The sequence below is a fragment of the Squalius cephalus genome, assembly GCF_949319135.1.
Source record: "Squalius cephalus genome assembly, chromosome: 2".
NCBI lineage: Eukaryota > Metazoa > Chordata > Actinopteri > Cypriniformes > Leuciscidae > Squalius > Squalius cephalus.
In genome coordinates this window covers 27,080,824-27,098,367 of record NC_137123.1, presented here as the reverse complement: position 1 = coordinate 27,098,367, position 17,544 = coordinate 27,080,824, and the positions used below count along the sequence as shown (strand labels likewise).

At 36.6% G+C, this 17,544-nt stretch overlaps 2 protein-coding genes across 5 annotated transcripts; one reads left to right on the top strand and one right to left on the bottom strand.

The window, feature by feature from the left end:
* Window positions 1–995: 995 nt before the first annotated feature.
* Window positions 996–11,699, top strand: irf2a (interferon regulatory factor 2a; the record flags this gene model as incomplete). Of its 4 annotated transcripts, none has more annotated exons than XM_079853459.1 (10): window positions 996–1,194; window positions 3,349–3,442; window positions 6,805–6,904; window positions 7,132–7,308; window positions 7,466–7,500; window positions 7,587–7,698; window positions 8,096–8,263; window positions 8,407–8,450; window positions 9,936–9,998; window positions 10,321–10,644. In XM_079853459.1, exons 2-10 carry the CDS (start codon window positions 3,356–3,358, stop codon window positions 10,642–10,644), a joined length of 1,110 nt encoding a protein of 369 aa, XP_079709585.1. In that variant the 5' UTR covers window positions 996–1,194; window positions 3,349–3,355. The 4 variants fall into 4 exon arrangements, with proteins under 4 accessions (XP_079709585.1, XP_079709587.1, XP_079709584.1 ...); XM_079853458.1 differs by lacking the exon at window positions 996–1,194 and adding an exon at window positions 1,601–1,829 and having other exon boundaries at window positions 10,321–11,455; XM_079853461.1 differs by lacking the exon at window positions 9,936–9,998 and having other exon boundaries at window positions 1,033–1,194.
* Window positions 11,395–15,808, bottom strand: tmem134 (transmembrane protein 134). The gene is made up of 8 exons (XM_079853499.1): window positions 15,612–15,808; window positions 14,538–14,794; window positions 14,376–14,443; window positions 13,238–13,324; window positions 13,042–13,118; window positions 12,758–12,802; window positions 12,510–12,563; window positions 11,395–12,304 (listed from the first exon to the last, which is right to left on the bottom strand). The coding sequence occupies exons 2-8, from the start codon at window positions 14,748–14,750 to the stop codon at window positions 12,222–12,224; spliced, it is 627 nt and encodes a 208-aa protein (XP_079709625.1). The 5' UTR covers window positions 14,751–14,794; window positions 15,612–15,808; the 3' UTR covers window positions 11,395–12,221.
* Window positions 15,809–17,544: the final 1,736 nt, after the last annotated feature.

Sequence of the window (17,544 nt, the reverse complement as noted above, 5' to 3'; positions counted from 1 at the left end):
GGTTCATTAAAAAACGTGGATTCATTTCAGTAATGAAACCCCGCTGTGTGTTGCTCGCAGACGCACACCATTGGATGTTGTCAAGCTTAACATGTCCACCCAGTCATAGTGAAATATTAATTAATATAAAAACTTTTCAGAAATTAAATATATTAAAAATATACATTTCAAACAATACACATAGTCAGCTTCAGCAATTAATGTTGGAAGGCTTGGTGACAGGGTGGACAATGACAGGGTGGACATTTTTTCTAAAGGTGTACCTTCAGTTAGCAAAGTGATTTATTGTTAATGCTGACTGTGTATGGTAAAAAAAAAATATATATATATTTTGCATTTCTGAAAAGTTTTTATATTAATCAATATTTCACTATATGACAGGGTGGACATGTTAAGCTTGACAACATCTAACTACAAACATAATAGGTTATGTTTTAGAAGTAATTTAAGACACCGTAAGTTTAATAGTTTACTTTCTTAAAATGAAATCGATGAACACATATATGGAGTCATTACATGAATAACACTGAAAATAATAACAAATAGCCTATGAAATCTCAAATATTAACAACAAAACTGAACAGATGGCTCCTTTTTGCTCTCATTCACTATTCATTGATAACACCATTTTTTAATTACAATTGAGTAAAGAAGAGTTGAGTAGTTGAAAAAGTTCTGACCCTATCCTTGCCATAGTTCGCCCAAAACAGAATTTTGTCATCATTTACTCACCCTCATATCGTCCCAAACCTGTATGATTTTCTGTGGAACACAAAAGAAGATTTTCTGAAGAATGAAAGGTAACAGTTTTGGTTCCCTTTGATTTCCATTGTATGGACAAAAATGCAATGGAAGTCAATGGGAAGAGTTTATATGGAGAGATTATGCTCTCCATGCTCTCCATAGGACCAGTTGTCAATATAAAGTCATACAAAGAAATTATACCCATCCCTGCTCCGACCACACCCTCCTTAACATTGCGCAATTCGCAAATTAGATCAGTCTGTCCAAAACAAACTGGGAGCCTGGGACACAGACAGACAGCATAAACACCGCTGAGAAGTTTCACAATACAACAACAGCGAAACCCCCTCACTCACCCAATGGCTATAAATAACTGTGCTCTTCTAGGATTATAGGGTTAGGACAAGTCCGAAAGAAAATAAGAGTTGACACAAAACTGCTCAAAATCAAGTAAGTTATATAATTTACATTGTATTTTGTGGAACTGGACCATGAATACTCAAATCTTATATTTCGGGAACATTCCAATGCGTTAAAATGACAAATGCCACTCTTGTTGTTATACGGTCTGCTTTTAAAGTAGCATTCAGCTATGTCAACATGCATGCTTAACCAGGTTCCACAGTCACAAAATGCTTCGATCATAATTTGTATTTGTTTTACCAATTTTTGTTTTAAAAATTTTAACGCGACTGCACACACGTCCCAACCAGTTGGACCAGTGCGATTTTCCTGGCAGTAACGTCAAGCTCCAGCAGGCGGCGCGGCATAATTTAGGAAGCGGAAGTGAAAGTGAAAGAAACCGTACTTTCAAAAGCTACGCCGTCCAATGAAACGCTTCGTTGTTTCACTTCCGCGGTCTGCTGCTTGATGACGTGTTGCGTCATTCTATCAAACGCGAAAGGCTTCTAGACGAATTCACATGTCGATCCAAAAAACACCAACGTTACGTCGCTCTTCTTAAGATGAAGAAAGAACATCTAAAACAAAACATGGTGATGTTTTCTGCGCAGTTCTAGGACAGGGTTTTATAACACATCTTATCGAGGAATCTTGGAGTAGGCTATCGATTGCCTCTCGTCCAGGTAAGTTAACGTTAAATACATGGCTTCAAAGCAGAGCTATTATTAATTTATTAGTCTGTTTATAAATAGATTGATTCAACAAGATTCTCTGTCTGTCCTGGGCTGAAATTAATGCTTGTTTACATTAGTAAACGTCGACATATGTCACATTATGAAAGCAAATGTACGATTTTAATTGACTCTGATATGAAATCGTTTATTCTTCTGTCTTTTATATATTTAAATGTATACATTTTCGGCTTCTATTGAATGTGTGTGAAAGGTAAGGTGGAGCACGTTACCGCAGAATGAATGATCGTTGTAAGAGCATAGATTTGATTTGATCATTGGGAGGGTGTGTGTACTGAGATTTATTTTATTTATTTGTGCAAAGTTGATTGATTACTATAATTACTTAATAATATTTAACAGAATTCCTTATTTGCATAGAATAAACAACAGATTTTGAATTATTTACGCATCTAGAACCTTTTCAGTTTGACAGAATTTTGAATTTCAAAGTGCCATGGGAAGTATATCTTCACTTTATATGTTTTTTTCTATTTAAAATGCAAATTTCCTACTCTTAACAAAAATTGTTTTCATTTCATCAGGCTCCTAATGTTTTCTTCCACACAAATTTTTTTATTTTATTTTTTTTTTCTTTGTGAGGCAGGGTGTCCAGTATATTTAAAGGGTTAGTTCACCCCAAAATGGAAATTGTCCCATAATTTACTCACCCTCAAGCCATCCTAGGTGTATATGACTTTCTTCTTTCAGCCAAACACAATCAGAGTTATATAAAAATCATCCTGGCTCTTTCAAGCTTTTTAATGGGAGTGAATGGTGCCTTTTTTTTTAAGCCCAAAAATGTGCATCCATCCATCATAAAATTAATCCATACGGCTCCACGGGGTTAATAAATGCCTTCTGAAGAGAAACAATGCATTTTTGTTATTAAATATCCATATTTATAACTTTATAAACTGTAACCACTAGCTTCCGGTAACATCAGTCCGGTCTTCGAGTTCCGGTGTTTTGCCGAATTTCGACCCCCTGCCAAATTATTACCCCCCCTCGTTGAAGTCAGTACCTGATTTGCTAACCCCACCCCTAATCCTAACCCCTCCCCCACAACTAATCCTAAACCTACCAATACTAGGGGGGTAATAATTTGGCAGGGGTCGAAATTCGGCACAACACCGGAACTACACTCGGAAATTCCAGTGAATATAGTTTATATAGTTATAAATATGGATATCTTACTAAAACCTGTCACTTCAGAAGGCCTTTATTAACCACCTGGAGTCGAATGGATTACTGATGGATGGATGTGCTTTTTTGGGCTTCAAAATCTCAGGTACCATGCACTCTCATTATAAAGCTTGGAAGAGCAAGGGTATTTTTTAATATAACTCCGATTGCGTTTGGCTGAAAGAAGTCACCTAGGATGGATTGAGGGCGAGTAAATTATGGGATACTTTTCATTTTTGGGTGAACTAACTCTTTACAACTTTCTATTTGTTTCTCTTCTATTCAGAGTCAAGATGCCAGTGGACAGAATGAGAATGCGCCCCTGGTTGGAGCAACAGATTACCAGCGGGGAAATTCAAGGTCTTCTATGGGTCGATGAGGTGAGGGTGGAAATTCAATAAAATTCTATTGTATTCAGTTTAAGAAGAGACTTAATTAAATTTGAACATGTAATGCCTAACTCATGTGGCACTTTGTGTCTTTGCCAATACATTGTCAAACTCCAAATGCAGACTGTCAGTCAAAATCCGATTTTTGTGCATATCCGATTCAAATTGAATCTGATCATATTTAGCAAGTGTGAACAGCAAAAAAAAAATCACATGAAATCTGATTTCTTACTAATCCGTTTCAAGCTACAGTGAGGAAAATAAGTATTTGAACACCCTGCTATTTTGCAAGTTCTCCCACTTGGAAATCATGGAGAGGTCTGAAATTGTCATCGTAGGTGCATGTCCACTGTGAGAGACATAATCTAAAAAAAAAAATCCAGAAATCACAATATATGATTTTTTAACTATTTATTTGTATGATACAGCTGCAAATAAGTATTTGAACACCTGTCTATCAGCTAGAATTCTGACCCTCAAAGACCTGTTAGTCTGCCTTTAAAATGTCCACCTCCACTCCATTTATTATCCTAAATTAGATGCACCTGTCTGAGGTCGTTAGCTGCATAAAGACACCTGTCCACCCCATACAATCAGTAAGAATCCAACTACTAACATGGCCAAGACCAAAGAGCTGTCCAAAGACACTAGAGACAAAATTGTACACCTCCACAAGGCTGGAAAGGGCTACGGGGAAATTGCCAAGTAGCTTGGTGAAAAAAGGTCCACTGTTGGAGCAATCATTAGAAAATGGAAGAAGCTAAACATGACTGTCAATCTCCCTCGGACTGGGGCTCCATGCAAGATCTCACCTCGTGGGCTCTCAATGATCCTAAGAAAGGTGAGAAATCAGCCCAGAACTACACGGGAGGAGCTGGTCAATGTCCTGAAAAGAGCTGGGACCACCGTTTCCAAGGTTACTGTTGGTAATACACTAAGACGTCATGGTTTGAAATCATGCATGGCACGGAAGGTTCCCCTGCTTAAACCAGCACATGTCAAGGCCCGTCTTAAGTTTGCCAATGACCATTTGGATGATCCAGAGGAGTCATGGGAGAAAGTCATGTGGTCAGATGAGACCAAAATAGATTCAGAATAGACTCAAAATAGATTCACAAAACTTTTTGGTCATAATTCCACTAAACGTGTTTGGAGGAAGAAGAATGATGAGTACCATCCCAAGAACACCATCCCTACTGTGAAGCATGGGGGTGGTAGCATCATGCTTTGGGGGTGTTTTTCTGCACATGGGACAGGGCGACTGCACTGTATTAAAGGGATAGTTCAGGATTTTAGACATGAATCTCTATAGCTTCCCCATAAGCAGTGTGGTGCATTGACCATGACTTACCCCCGACAGCGTCCTGTGAGCCGAGCTCCGGTCCAGTTTTGGTCAAGATGAAATTAGTCCGGCAAGTTTGCTGGGGTCACGGCAATAAAGCTTTTTTCTTCTCAAATCAATATGTGTTCATATGTGTCACTTTGTTTACAGCTCGTAAAGAGAACGATAACATGTCTGACTACAGCAGCGACGATGACAACATTGACTTCGACACACAGCCAAAAGGATATCTTTTGGGATATCAAAAGGATAGCTTCTTTATCTTCGCCAGTTTGGAGTTCACATTGAAGCCCAGAGCAATGAGCCAAAGTCGCCTCAGAGCAACATCTGCCACAGGAAATCTTTGAAATGTGTGAGGAGAAAGCGCCACATCTTTGTTTGTACAGTCCGGATAGTCACAATTCCGCACCATTTTCTACAAAGCTTGTACAAACTGATCGCTCTTGGTGAGTAGCTATGTTAGCTCGTTCGTGTAGCTGTTCTGAGCACGTAAACACTGCTGTAAACACTGCCGAACAACTGAAAAAGTGGTGTGCGCCTGCGCAGCTCGCAGCTGGCTGTAGATAGCGGCAGCGCGCAGTGTTATGACAGGGGAGAAAATAGTGCCAAGCCATTACGAGGTCTGACCTCTCCATAGACAACGTTTTAGTGACGCAAATATATCACTCTTTTGAACACATATTGATTTGAGAAGAAAAAAGCTTTATTGCCGTGACCCCAGCAAACTTGCCGGACTAATTTCATCTTGACCAAAACTGGACCGGAGCTCGGCTCACAGGACGCTGTCGGGGGTAAGTCATGGTCAATGCACCACACTGCTTATGGGGAAGCTATAGAGATTCATGTCTAAAATCCTGAACTATCCCTTTAAGGAGAGGATGACCGGGGCCATGTATTGCGAGATTTTGGGGAACAACCTCCTTCCCTCAGTTAGAGCATTGAAGATGGGTCGAGGCTGGGTCTTCCAACATGACAATGACCCGAAGCACACAGCCAGGATAACCAAGGAGTGGCTCTGTAAGAAGCATATCAAGGTTCTGGCGTGGCCTAGCCAGTCTCCAGACCTAAACCCAATAGAGAATCTTTGGAGGGAGCTCAAACTCCGTGTTTCCCAGCGACAGCCCAGAAACCTGACTGATCTAGAGAAGATCTGTGTGGAGGAGTGGGCCAAAATCCCTCCTGCAGTGTGTGCAAACCTGGTGAAAAACTACAGGAAATGTTTGACCTCTGTAATTGCAAACAAAGGCTACTGTACCAAATATTAACATTGATTTTCTCAGGTGTTCAAATACTTATTTGCAGCTGTATCATACAAATAAATAGTTAAAAAATCATACATTGTGATTTTTTTTTTAGATTATGTCTCTCACAGTGGACATGCACCTACAATGACAATTTCAGACCCCTCCATGATTTCCAAGTGGGAGAACTTGCAAAATAGCAGGGTGTTCAAATACTTATTTTCCTCACTGTACATTCATATGTGGTTTGAAATACTATTCAAATCTCATTTCTGGAAATCCATTTCAGTCTGACCTCTCTGATCGGATTTCGCATAGCTTTTCTCCCTATGTGTCACTTTCTCACCACGTAAAACGTAAAAACTTCAGACATCGTTGCAGGAACAAGGTTGCATTGTGTTGTTGTCAATGTTTAGGTCACGCAGAAAATGTCACTTCATTCACTGTGTGGCAGAGAGACGTCTCCTGTACAGAATAAAGCCGCTCATGTGAGCCTCAGTTCTTGACATTGCTTTATTAGTAGTCCAGCGCTGCAGCTACACATTGTCAAAGACAAAATTGCAAACCCTTTCTTGTTGTTTTTGGCATAGTCCTATCAATGCCACGGAAAACGAAAGATAGCCATGAGACACACAAATCAGATCTGAACAGTTGCGATACACAGTCAGTCATTTAGATCAGATTCCAATTGGATACACAAAATAATTGGATTTGGACTGACAGTGTGAACATAGTCTAATAGTACACTATTAAAATGTTTCCATTAACAGGAGAAAAGGATATTTCAGATACCATGGATGCATGCAGCCAGACATGGATGGGATTTGGAAAAGGATGCACCTTTATTTAAGAACTGGGCCATTCACACAGGTAACTGTTGCCAGATCTGTTGTCCATTGTCTCTTTTATAAAGAATAAGGCTGACTACTTTAAAGGTGAAATTTGTCATTTCCACTATGCATTTGAGTTGATTCTGCATTTGCATACAGCTTTTAATGCATTTCTGCTGGGGTGATCCTTGTGCTGGATCTACTGATTTGTGACTCCATTTTGTTATATGTTATGATTCAGTTATTACCCAATTATGTCTCATACAGGAAAGTATCGTCCAGGTATTGACAAACCAGATCCTAAGACATGGAAGGCAAATTTCCGCTGTGCTATGAATTCTCTACCAGATATTGAGGAAGTGAAGGATAAAAGCATGAAGAGAGGAAGCAATGCCTTCAGAATGTACAGGATGCTTTCCTCATCCGAAAAAGCAGTTAAGAAAGGTAAGTTTGGTCATTAACGTAAATGCTTTGGGGAAATTTCACCATGTATTTTATGCTCATACACGTATCATTGTGTAGAATTACATAATTTTACTTTGGTAAACATTCTTCTGATGATGTTTAAGATCCTCTAAATGCATATTGTCATCTTCTTCAGGGAAGAAAAAGATGGACCTGGAGCAAAGAGCAAAAGTAGGAACTAATAGTACACTTAAACAATAGTGCACACTTCTGACTAAGTATTGCAAATGATCTCACACCTATCCTCAATTCTTTAGGTTTTTCAGAAACGGAAAGCTGGCACTCCCAGAAAAATTAAACTTCTAAAAGGACAGAGCGAAGCAGAGTTTAAGATAGAAACTTCACCGGACAGCACTGTGCTATTTGTTGGTAAATAAGTCAAGTCACCTTCATTTATATAGCGCTTTTAACAATATTAATTGTTTCAAAGCAGCTTTACAGTGATAATAGGAAATTACAGTAACAGAGATTGTTTTGGCTTTACAGCAGCTCTAGGATAAAGTTATTGTCCAACAAAAGTGGACATGGATAAATAACCACTTGTTATTCCCTCATTTGTTCTACCCTCAGATATCATACTCAGATACATTGGAGAATGCACTTATTTATCTACAGTGCTACCAAAACATATTTGAAAATTTTAGGCCATTCTGGCACTAAGGCTCAGAACTAAATCAATTTTTAAATGTGATTTCTGACCACCAAAAGAGTACCTTTTGCCTTCAACAGTAGATCCATTGTTTTATACTTGCTTATTCATCAACAGAGCATGAGAGCTCCCCTGAGCCCATGTCATCCAAGAGGGATATGGCTGTAGCTGAACTACATGATGTGTGTGCAGTTGTTGAGGTGGCAACAGAGAATGAAGAACCTGCGGTTTGCCCCGCTCAAGTGTCTCTGCCTCTCCAGGACTCCCATGTTTCATCCTACAGTGGTAAGGTTCTTTCTTGCCTTTATCTTTACTGTCTACAGTGTTGTATTCACCACAGGAGCCATATATTACTTATTAGGCTACATGTTATTGTTGGCCACAAACACAACTGCACATCATCATGGATTTTATTCTATACTATACAGAGAGTGACACAGAGAGCACATACAGCGACGAAGACTTGGTACAGGTATGTATATTTTTAAATACATTATTTTATATTTTTTAATACAATTTAGACACCTGGATCTTTAGAAATTGTGTTTTTTTGTGACAGCCAGTTAAGCAAATACACTACCATTCAAAAGTTTGGGGTCATTACTACTACTTTTTTTTTTTTTATTCAGCAAGGATGCATTAACTTGATCAAAAGTGACAGTTAAGACATTTAATGTTACAAAACAATTCTTTTTTTAATATTTATTTAATATAATATTTTTTTATTTTCTATTTCTATTCATAAAAGAACCCTGAAAAAATGTAGCATGGTTTCTACAAAAATATTAAGCAGCTCAAGAGATTATTGATAAGAATTGTTTTAAATCAGCATATTATAATGATATCTGAAGGATCAAGTGACACTGAAGACTGGCGCAATGGCTGCTGAAATTCCATGTGTCCCATTTAAATTTTTCTGGATTCTATTTTAAAGGGATAGTTCACCCAAAAATGAAAATTTCATTAAGTAACTCCCCCTTATGTCGTTCCAAACTTTTAAGACTTTCGTTCATCTTCAAAACACAAATGAAGTTTTTTTTTTAATGAAATCTGAGAGCTTTCTGTCCCTCCATTGACAACTATACAACCGACACTTTGATGCTTCAAAAAGTTCATAAAGAGATTGTAAAACTAATCCATATGAATTGAGCGGTTTAGTCCAATTTTTATGAAGAGACTCGATCACTTTATATGATGAACAGATTGAATTTAGGCTTTTATTCACATATAAACATTGTTTAGAGAACTCAAACAGAAGCTCAACCGAACCTGCTTGACGTGCAGAAACAAACCCCATTGGTTCTTGCTGAAGCTCAAACGTGCTGCGTAATGCGAGAATGAACCTCATTGGTTCAAGTCAAGCCAACATGTTTGAGCTTCCGTTTACCATATCTGATGTGTAAGTTGATCAATGTTTATATGTGAATAAAAGCCTAAATTCAATCTGTTAATCATATAAAGCTATCGTGTCTCTTCAGAAAATTTTGGACTAAACCGCTCAATTCATATGGATCACGATCTCTTTATGAACTTTTTGAAGCGTCAAAGTGTCAGTTGTGTAGCTGTCAATGGAAGGACAGAAAGCTCTCAGATTTAAAAAAAAAAAAAAGATCAGATGCTCAAAACTTTAACAATTTCTTAAATTTTGTTGACATAGTGCTGCACCACAGAGATTTAGATTCTGTTTAAATTAAAACATGGCTGAAAAATGTATATTGTGTGATATTCCTTAAAAACAATGCAGACAACAAGCAGTCTTCATTTTAAGTAGCAGTCTTTTTGCAAGGTAATATTCACAAATACTAAGTCCATAACACATTTAAGTGTACAGCCCTACTTTTGATTTATTCATCAAAATCTTGTCAAATTATGTGACATTCCACGTTATACAGTAAATTCCAATTTTATGACTGGATTCCGTGATTCTGTCTGCTTTTCTGCACTGCTGAAATCATAGGGCCCTAAGTTTAACACACTGGCAGGGAATGAAATGGTCTTTAGATGGTTCAACTTCAAACCGGTGAGAAAGTTACATTCCATATCTGTTTCTTACTTTGTAACCAAAGCAGCTTATCAAATGAACAATGACTCTTAGTTATTATTTTCATTTTTAATAATATTTCACAGTATTACGGTTTTACTGTATTTAAAAAAAATATATATATATATTAAAAATAAATGCAGCTTTGGTGAGCATGAGACAATTTTTTTTTTTTAATCATACCCCAAGCTTTTCAACTGAAGTGTACATAGACATACAACAATAGAAACATTCATGTTGTCATTAAGCAACATCAAGTTGTTGTTGTTGTTTTGCTAAGAGTGTTAACTTTCCCTTGCAGCTTCCTCAGGACCTGTCCATAAAAGCTAGAACATCATGTAGTTCTGTGTTAAGGATCCCACCATCAGCTAATTCCTCACCAAACACATTTTTCACATCAGCGAAAACAAATTTCAGAGTGACCAGCTGCAGAGAGGACTCGCCCCTAATTGCTTATAACACTCCTCCATGGTTTCCCTGCCCGTTTAATTTCCAAAATGTCACAGACGTGCGACCCTCAAGCCCTGCCCAAAAAACAGATCTCACCAGCAGCCCAACTTCTCAAGCCAGTGTGATGGCTAATGCTATGGACCTCTCTGTTGCAAAAAACAAAACACTACAATGAAGACAATTGAAATGCACAACCTGCTGCTTGTTCAGATGATAAACTTACAACCCATAATCCAATATTCATCAACTGGTCTCAGGTCTTAGACTTGTGTTGATGTTCAGCTTTTAAAACCAAACCGTTTTAAGGTATCTGAATCCGTTATGCTAGAACATTATATTTCTGAAATATTTTGCAACACACTACCTCATTCTCATAATTGTATTAAATATGTAACTTGTAGAACTACCTCACAGATGCAACTCTTGATCACAGAAGTCGGCAGTGTAAGCTAGTAATAATGCAGCATTGGGAGAAGAACTAAGTGTAGAACACAGAGTATTAATTTCACTTTTGAGTAACATTTCATACTTGTGACAGCAGATGTAACAAAACAATCAAAAATTAAATAGAACAGTAGAACTGGAGATTTGCATTAATGTTTTTCTACAGGATACAGCACAATATTGAGATCAGAGTTTTTGAAAGAAACGTTTGAATTTTTTTTTTTTTTTTTTATGAATGTGGCATGTTTAACAATTATTGAACTGCCTAGAGACCTTTTTTAGTTCTCACGTGTCAGTGAGACTACAAATACTTGAATAGAGACGCTCAACTAATTAAGAGTTGTATATTAACTTGACAAACCGTTTTCCTTTGTGTTCTGACAGAATCTTGTTTCAATGTAATTGAGATTTGCTAAAGTTTCTTGTATAAGCTATTTTTATACAACAGTCAATAATGTGCATAAGAAATACAGCACTGAGATTTAAAAGCAAATATAAAAACAGGTTTTATTGTAGTGTCTAAATCATTAAAAACATTACACAATACAAAATCTTTTCAACACTCATTTGGTGTATGATACACACTAAAACAGTGGTTCAAAGTGTTAGTAGTGGTACTAGTTAAAAAGATGAATGTGCAGTAGAAAAGCAATCACTGTGGTTGCTGTATCTTACTTGATTTTACAATAGATGGAAGATAAATGAAAATGCTTTACAACTCAGACTGTATGTGTGTGTGTGTAGTATGAAGTGGCCTAAATGATAAATTGCATTCTTGGTTTTCTCAGATTGAGATTTTCATTCTTCATGTCATTCATTTTGTCTATGATTTCATTTTTTTACTGTACAAGGCTAGTGGTGTACAATTTCATGTTTCATGTTCAGTGCTCTAATTACAACAAGCTTATTATAATGCTCCTTGCTGAATTCCAAGTATGTTTCACTGAACTAAGGACAACACTGCAGCACAGCTCGTATAAAACGTCTCAATTGAATGCAACTTCTTAAAATCTATAAACACAGGTGTTTTAATACAGTCTGTGCCTTCTTATGAAGTAAGATTGTATATTGTTGCGCTTGACACACTAAATCACAGTTTTTTTTCTGTAGAGGTTATACTTAAGACCTGTGTACAGACTGGCTTTAAGGCTTTTACAAAAATGAAGAAATTGTTTAGAAAACCACTAGTAACTGAGGTTGTAAAAATAGGTCATCCCCTTACTTCATTTTTTGGGGGGTGGGTGGGTAGGGGAATTGAAATGGTGGGCAATCCAGACGACCAGTCTGGATGATGTGAAGAGAAACGGTTTACTTCTCAAAGTATGGCAAATAAAAGAACTTGAATCCTCTTCGTCCCCGAACCGCACAGCTTATATAGATCACATGATACACTGAAACAAAAAAGGGAAAATCAAGACATTGTAAAAGGGCATAATAGGTCCTCTTTAATGTCAGTTTCTTCCTATGTATACACATTACTTGACTGCATTACAAAGATAACTTCACAATTCATAAAACTAATATATTATCTAAGGTCCAAAATCCATTACTGATATTCACAAAGGCCAAGCTGACTATAATATAAAAGCTTCTTACCACCAGGAATGAAGAGAAGAAATCCAGGAACAAAGAAAATTGCACTTGAAACACCTGAAAATACATGGGTTACATTTTTACTGACCAAAATTGGCATGAAACCAACTGAAGAGTTAAATGTCTTTGTTTTTAAGGCATGAAGAACACTGATTTATTAACTGATATGCTCCACTTATAATTAGCTGAACAGGTTTGTGTGCTCATGTCTCATCTGTGTTTACAACCATTACCAACGTGACAGGTCTTACCTGCGTGAGGGTTTAACTGTATGACAATGCCTGTAAAGATCAAAGCTGATAGGTAGGAGGCAGAGGGAGCGGGACGATAGGGAGAGAGAAAAGATAATACGTTTACTAATCAGCTGACAATCACATCTGAATTCACCATCTGTGCTTAAGATCAGAGTTGACAGCAAGATAAACATTAACAGCACTTTACAAGTCAAACAGAAACTGTGGTTCCCAAACACCTTTCCCTTGAGATCTGTAGTACTTATGATCAAAGAACATCACAAAAGGTATGAAAGTCTCACCAACTCCAGTGATTAAGAGGAGGAACGAGGCAAGAACGACTCGTCTGTTCTTCTTCACTAGCGGGTGAGACGTCCACCTGGGAACAATCCACACAGACCAAATGTTGAGGAAAGGAAAAGAATATCAAAGACCAGTATTTTTTAGTTCATGTCAGCTTATATAAATAGAAGTTTTTCAGTAATGTGTGTGTTTTACCCGCAGCAGTGAGCAGACAGCTGTGTGACTGAGCTGAGTGTGCTGAATGACCACTGAGAGCTGCAGTAGGACAGAGTAGCAGGATCACTGGAACACAGACAGACACTTGGCTTTTCAAGTACTTGTACATCAAAAACATCCAAGCAACATATTTGATTTTGTTTAGGTTGGTCATTTGATGGCTTGTTTGTTTGCCAGTTGGTCACTTCTTGTTCTCTGATGAACATTTGTGGGAAATTAAGCATTTAGCATTACCCCAGGGCTGAAAACAAGAAATTAACATCACAATGTATGTATAGTTGTCTTTTAAAATCTGCCATTTCTAACGCAAACTATGGTGAGTCACAATTTGAATGCATCATTGCAGATATGTAAACTTATATTTACCAATTATTAACTGGGATAAACCTGCCTTTTAAATTTCTAAAACTGAGTAAAATAGGTTTTCAGTGGTAATAGTAATATGCAAGTTTATTGTCATATCAGCTTCACATGCTGTTTTCAAGGCACATGCAAATTCCATAAATACAAACAATGCAATACAAATATAATAAAATTCAACTTGGAAAGAAAAAAAAGATGAAACAATTTTGTATATACATAAAGAATAAAAAAGATTCATCAAAGTTTTGTCCTGATAAAAACTGTTGTTGTGTCATGACTTTTAGGAAAAAATTAGACAGACCAAAAATAAGGAATCTGTAATATACTAAGATTAATAAACTTTTTTTGGACTATTAGTATTGCTCCCTTAATTGATACAGTACATTTTGTCATTGTTTGTGAGAAGTATACACCCTGCTTCAACAACAGCTTGTTCAGTCTGTCCGAAATCTTTGTAAATATAATCGCTGACAACTGGTGTTAATTGCATCAGGAGGTTTTAATCACAGGTGAAGGTTTTAATTAACGACTTGTTAGTGGTGCAAAATAGCTTGAACTAAAATAAAACCTAAATCAACCAATTCTGGATTAACTTTAAACTCAGCCTTATTGGTGCAACACATCCTTCATTTTATACAATTCTGCTCAAATAATTATATATTAAATATATAATAAATATATATTCAATAAATATTCTTGCTTAATGAGAATGTTCCAATTAAAAATGTCAACACTGTGGTGTGAACTGCCAAACCTGATTTTGAAGAAGTTGTTGAAAGAAGAGTTCACAGTGCCACCTAAAGCATCTTCATTTTCCAGATTCTGTGGGAGAACAGAAAAAAAAAAAAAAAAAGTCAGTCAGATTTGCCCGTAAAAGACTCTCAAAGAGAAAGCGCCAGACATGTAAACACCTGACCTGATATTTCAGATTACTGTGTTCAGGAGTGCCAGCGGATCCAGAAGGATGAGATTGTGTTTTGGCAAAAGAAAGAGGTCCAAATGTCATCTCTCCGCCACCGTCCTTCTCTCTCCCCTTCCATTCCCCCACATCTTCTCCAGGAACCACACCTTCCTCTTCCTCCTCTCCCTCCAGGACGAATGCGTCATCTATTGTGAACGGTGTCCCCATTGCTACAGGCCCTCAGACATTGACTGGATGTTAACCGGCAAGCACTGTGAAGATGATAAACACCATAGTTGAGTTACTGAACATCTACACTCTGCCCTTTACATTTCTCATACTTAAGTATAGTGCATTGACTGCCCTATAATATGCCTTTACAATGCACAATAATGAATCCTAATTTCTACACCAAACTATTACAAAAGAAGAGCAAAGGACATTACCTTCTTTAGATCAAAGTTGCTCACTGTGGCTAATCTACGGACCATTTCAAAATTGTATTAAAGTTATACAAAATTGTTTAGCACAGCAAGGAAGTGTGTTTCCTCTATTACGAGAAAGTATAAAACGACCTATTCGGATCTGGTATGAAGATGACGCTTTGTTTTTTATTATGTATTTCTCTTTTTTCATCCTGGTTTTATTTCAGCGCAAGACATTCACTTATTTGATTGAATCTGATCAGTCGCATTTACAGATGTTAGCTAAATCTCCATTTGTTAAGGCATATATAGGATTGTTAGATGTGGAATAAATGCCCGAGTGTGACATAGCTAATATTTGCCCTTAGGAAGCATGTGACTGACTCGGTCTTCCGCTTTTTCTTACCAACAGAATATTTGTATCCACTCAAACCAATCTACATCTTGCGTATTACAGAGAAGCCTGTTACATGTATCACGCTTATAATTACGTGTCACAATAATAAATGTAAGTTTAAAATCATTTCGTTGGAAATATCAGTTGCAGAATTTCCAATGCTAATCTACTGAGAAGGTTTGCTTGAATATTTACACAGCCGAACATCCCGTTATTAACACCACAATAGCGCTAAATCACAAAGGAAGAATCCTCTAAGTTACTCACTGTCACATTACTGTTGATCCTCCTCAGTTACACATAGATCATTCTGCCATCGTCCTTAGATCACTATCAAGGAATGCAAGGTTACTAAATCTGTTTAAATGTATTGTTTACTGGCCGACGGAAAACTTTAACCTAAACTTTGCTAGTAACAGCTGCTTCTTTTTTGTGGGTCGACTCTAAACAGACAAAAGCAGCGGCGGTCTCTTCAGCGACACCTAGAGGACTGGAGGATTCAACAATTATAGTGGTAATTTACTGTATATTGTTATTATAATTATTCATTATCTTTAGTAATCATTATAAATAATAGGCTATAATTTAACATTGAAATACATTTGATATATGTTTAATAATGAAATATTTTAAGAAATAATTATGGTGATGCTTGAAATTTGAATTTGAAGAAAGATAAACTGAATCTTGATGGGTGCGTGTTGAAAAGCATGTTATATATTACAATCCCAATGTATTTCTGTTTCTGTGTATCTTGAACTGATTAGTGAACTTATCATATCATAGGCCTAAATCATTCATAAATACATTCTGATGCTCGTCCCTTGAATTTAATGTGACAAAACAGAGTTGTGTACACAGAAAATTGCTCTGCTATTGTTTAAGGCTCAAGTATAAGGTCCAGTATCATTTTCTTCCGTTCCATACATAATTATCCAGTCTGTAATTGTAGGCCTGTGAGGACATGCTACTAATAAGTTTATCAACTTTTTTTTCTGTTATGGTTCTCAGTTGCCCACTCCTATAATTGACGGCTAGAAGCAACGCTGTGGACACTTGTTTATCTCTATGATAATCAAGCCAGGGTTGATGAAGTTGTATTTTTCAGACACCTGTTCACAGATATCTGTGAAGAGTAGGCTGTCTATCCATTATATTTTATGCAATGCCACTGAAAAGAAGAATACATGGCCTATTTTCAGTTATAAATTCTTTTTACAACGTGTTTTGCTAAGTTTAGCAATGTAGCAAATCACAGACAATGTCCAGAGGCGTTTAAGTTAGTCAGAATCCACTCACCGCTCAAAACGCATGAGTTTTGTGAGCTCGCGAATTCTCCCATTATAACACAAAGTGTAGACACGATGTAAATAAGAGATTCAGATATTGGATTATCAGAAACAAGTAATGTCAATTTTGAATGTTTTTGCTCTATTTCACAAACGAAAATAGTTCCAAACAAAGCAGAATAGTTGTGTTTCCCTCCAACACAGAGTGTTTCTTTGAAGAATGAATCAGCTGGTTTGAACGAATCAGTGAATGAATGATTTTTCAGTTAACTTATGAATACTTGCCACTGTCATTATAAATCGGGTCTTCACTCGAAATCAGGTCTCTACCAACTATCAGTTAATGATCATACAAAGTACAAACAATATTAATTAAAAATATTAGCTTAGTGCATAATAAAACAAATTGAACGTAATTTATTTCACTTGATACACTGTTAATTAATTAATGTATATATATATATATATAGCCTAAGCGAACAATTGAACATCATTACATTATTTGTATAGGCTGACTGAAATATTTGGACATTTAACACTTAATTTAACAAGTAATTACATTAAAGGTGATTGTGAATACATGTAGGGCAAGTACAAATGCGTGTAGCTTTAAACTAAGTTACTGGGCTAATCGGGTATGCTATGCTAGTAAATAACCCACTGGATTCGTTTAAACGTATCATATAAAGAAAAGTATTATTTCATATTTCTTTATTCAAAATTTTACATTTAAAACACTAATTTCATAACATTATTCCTGTAACTGCAGTTATGCATCTAAACAACAGGCCTAATAGTATAATAATAGTATAATAATTAGTAATTTCTGTCAGTAATGAACACTATTGATTTTGCAGATTAATTATAAATTAAAAAAAATAAATATGAAAGTAGCCTAATAACTAACTTCA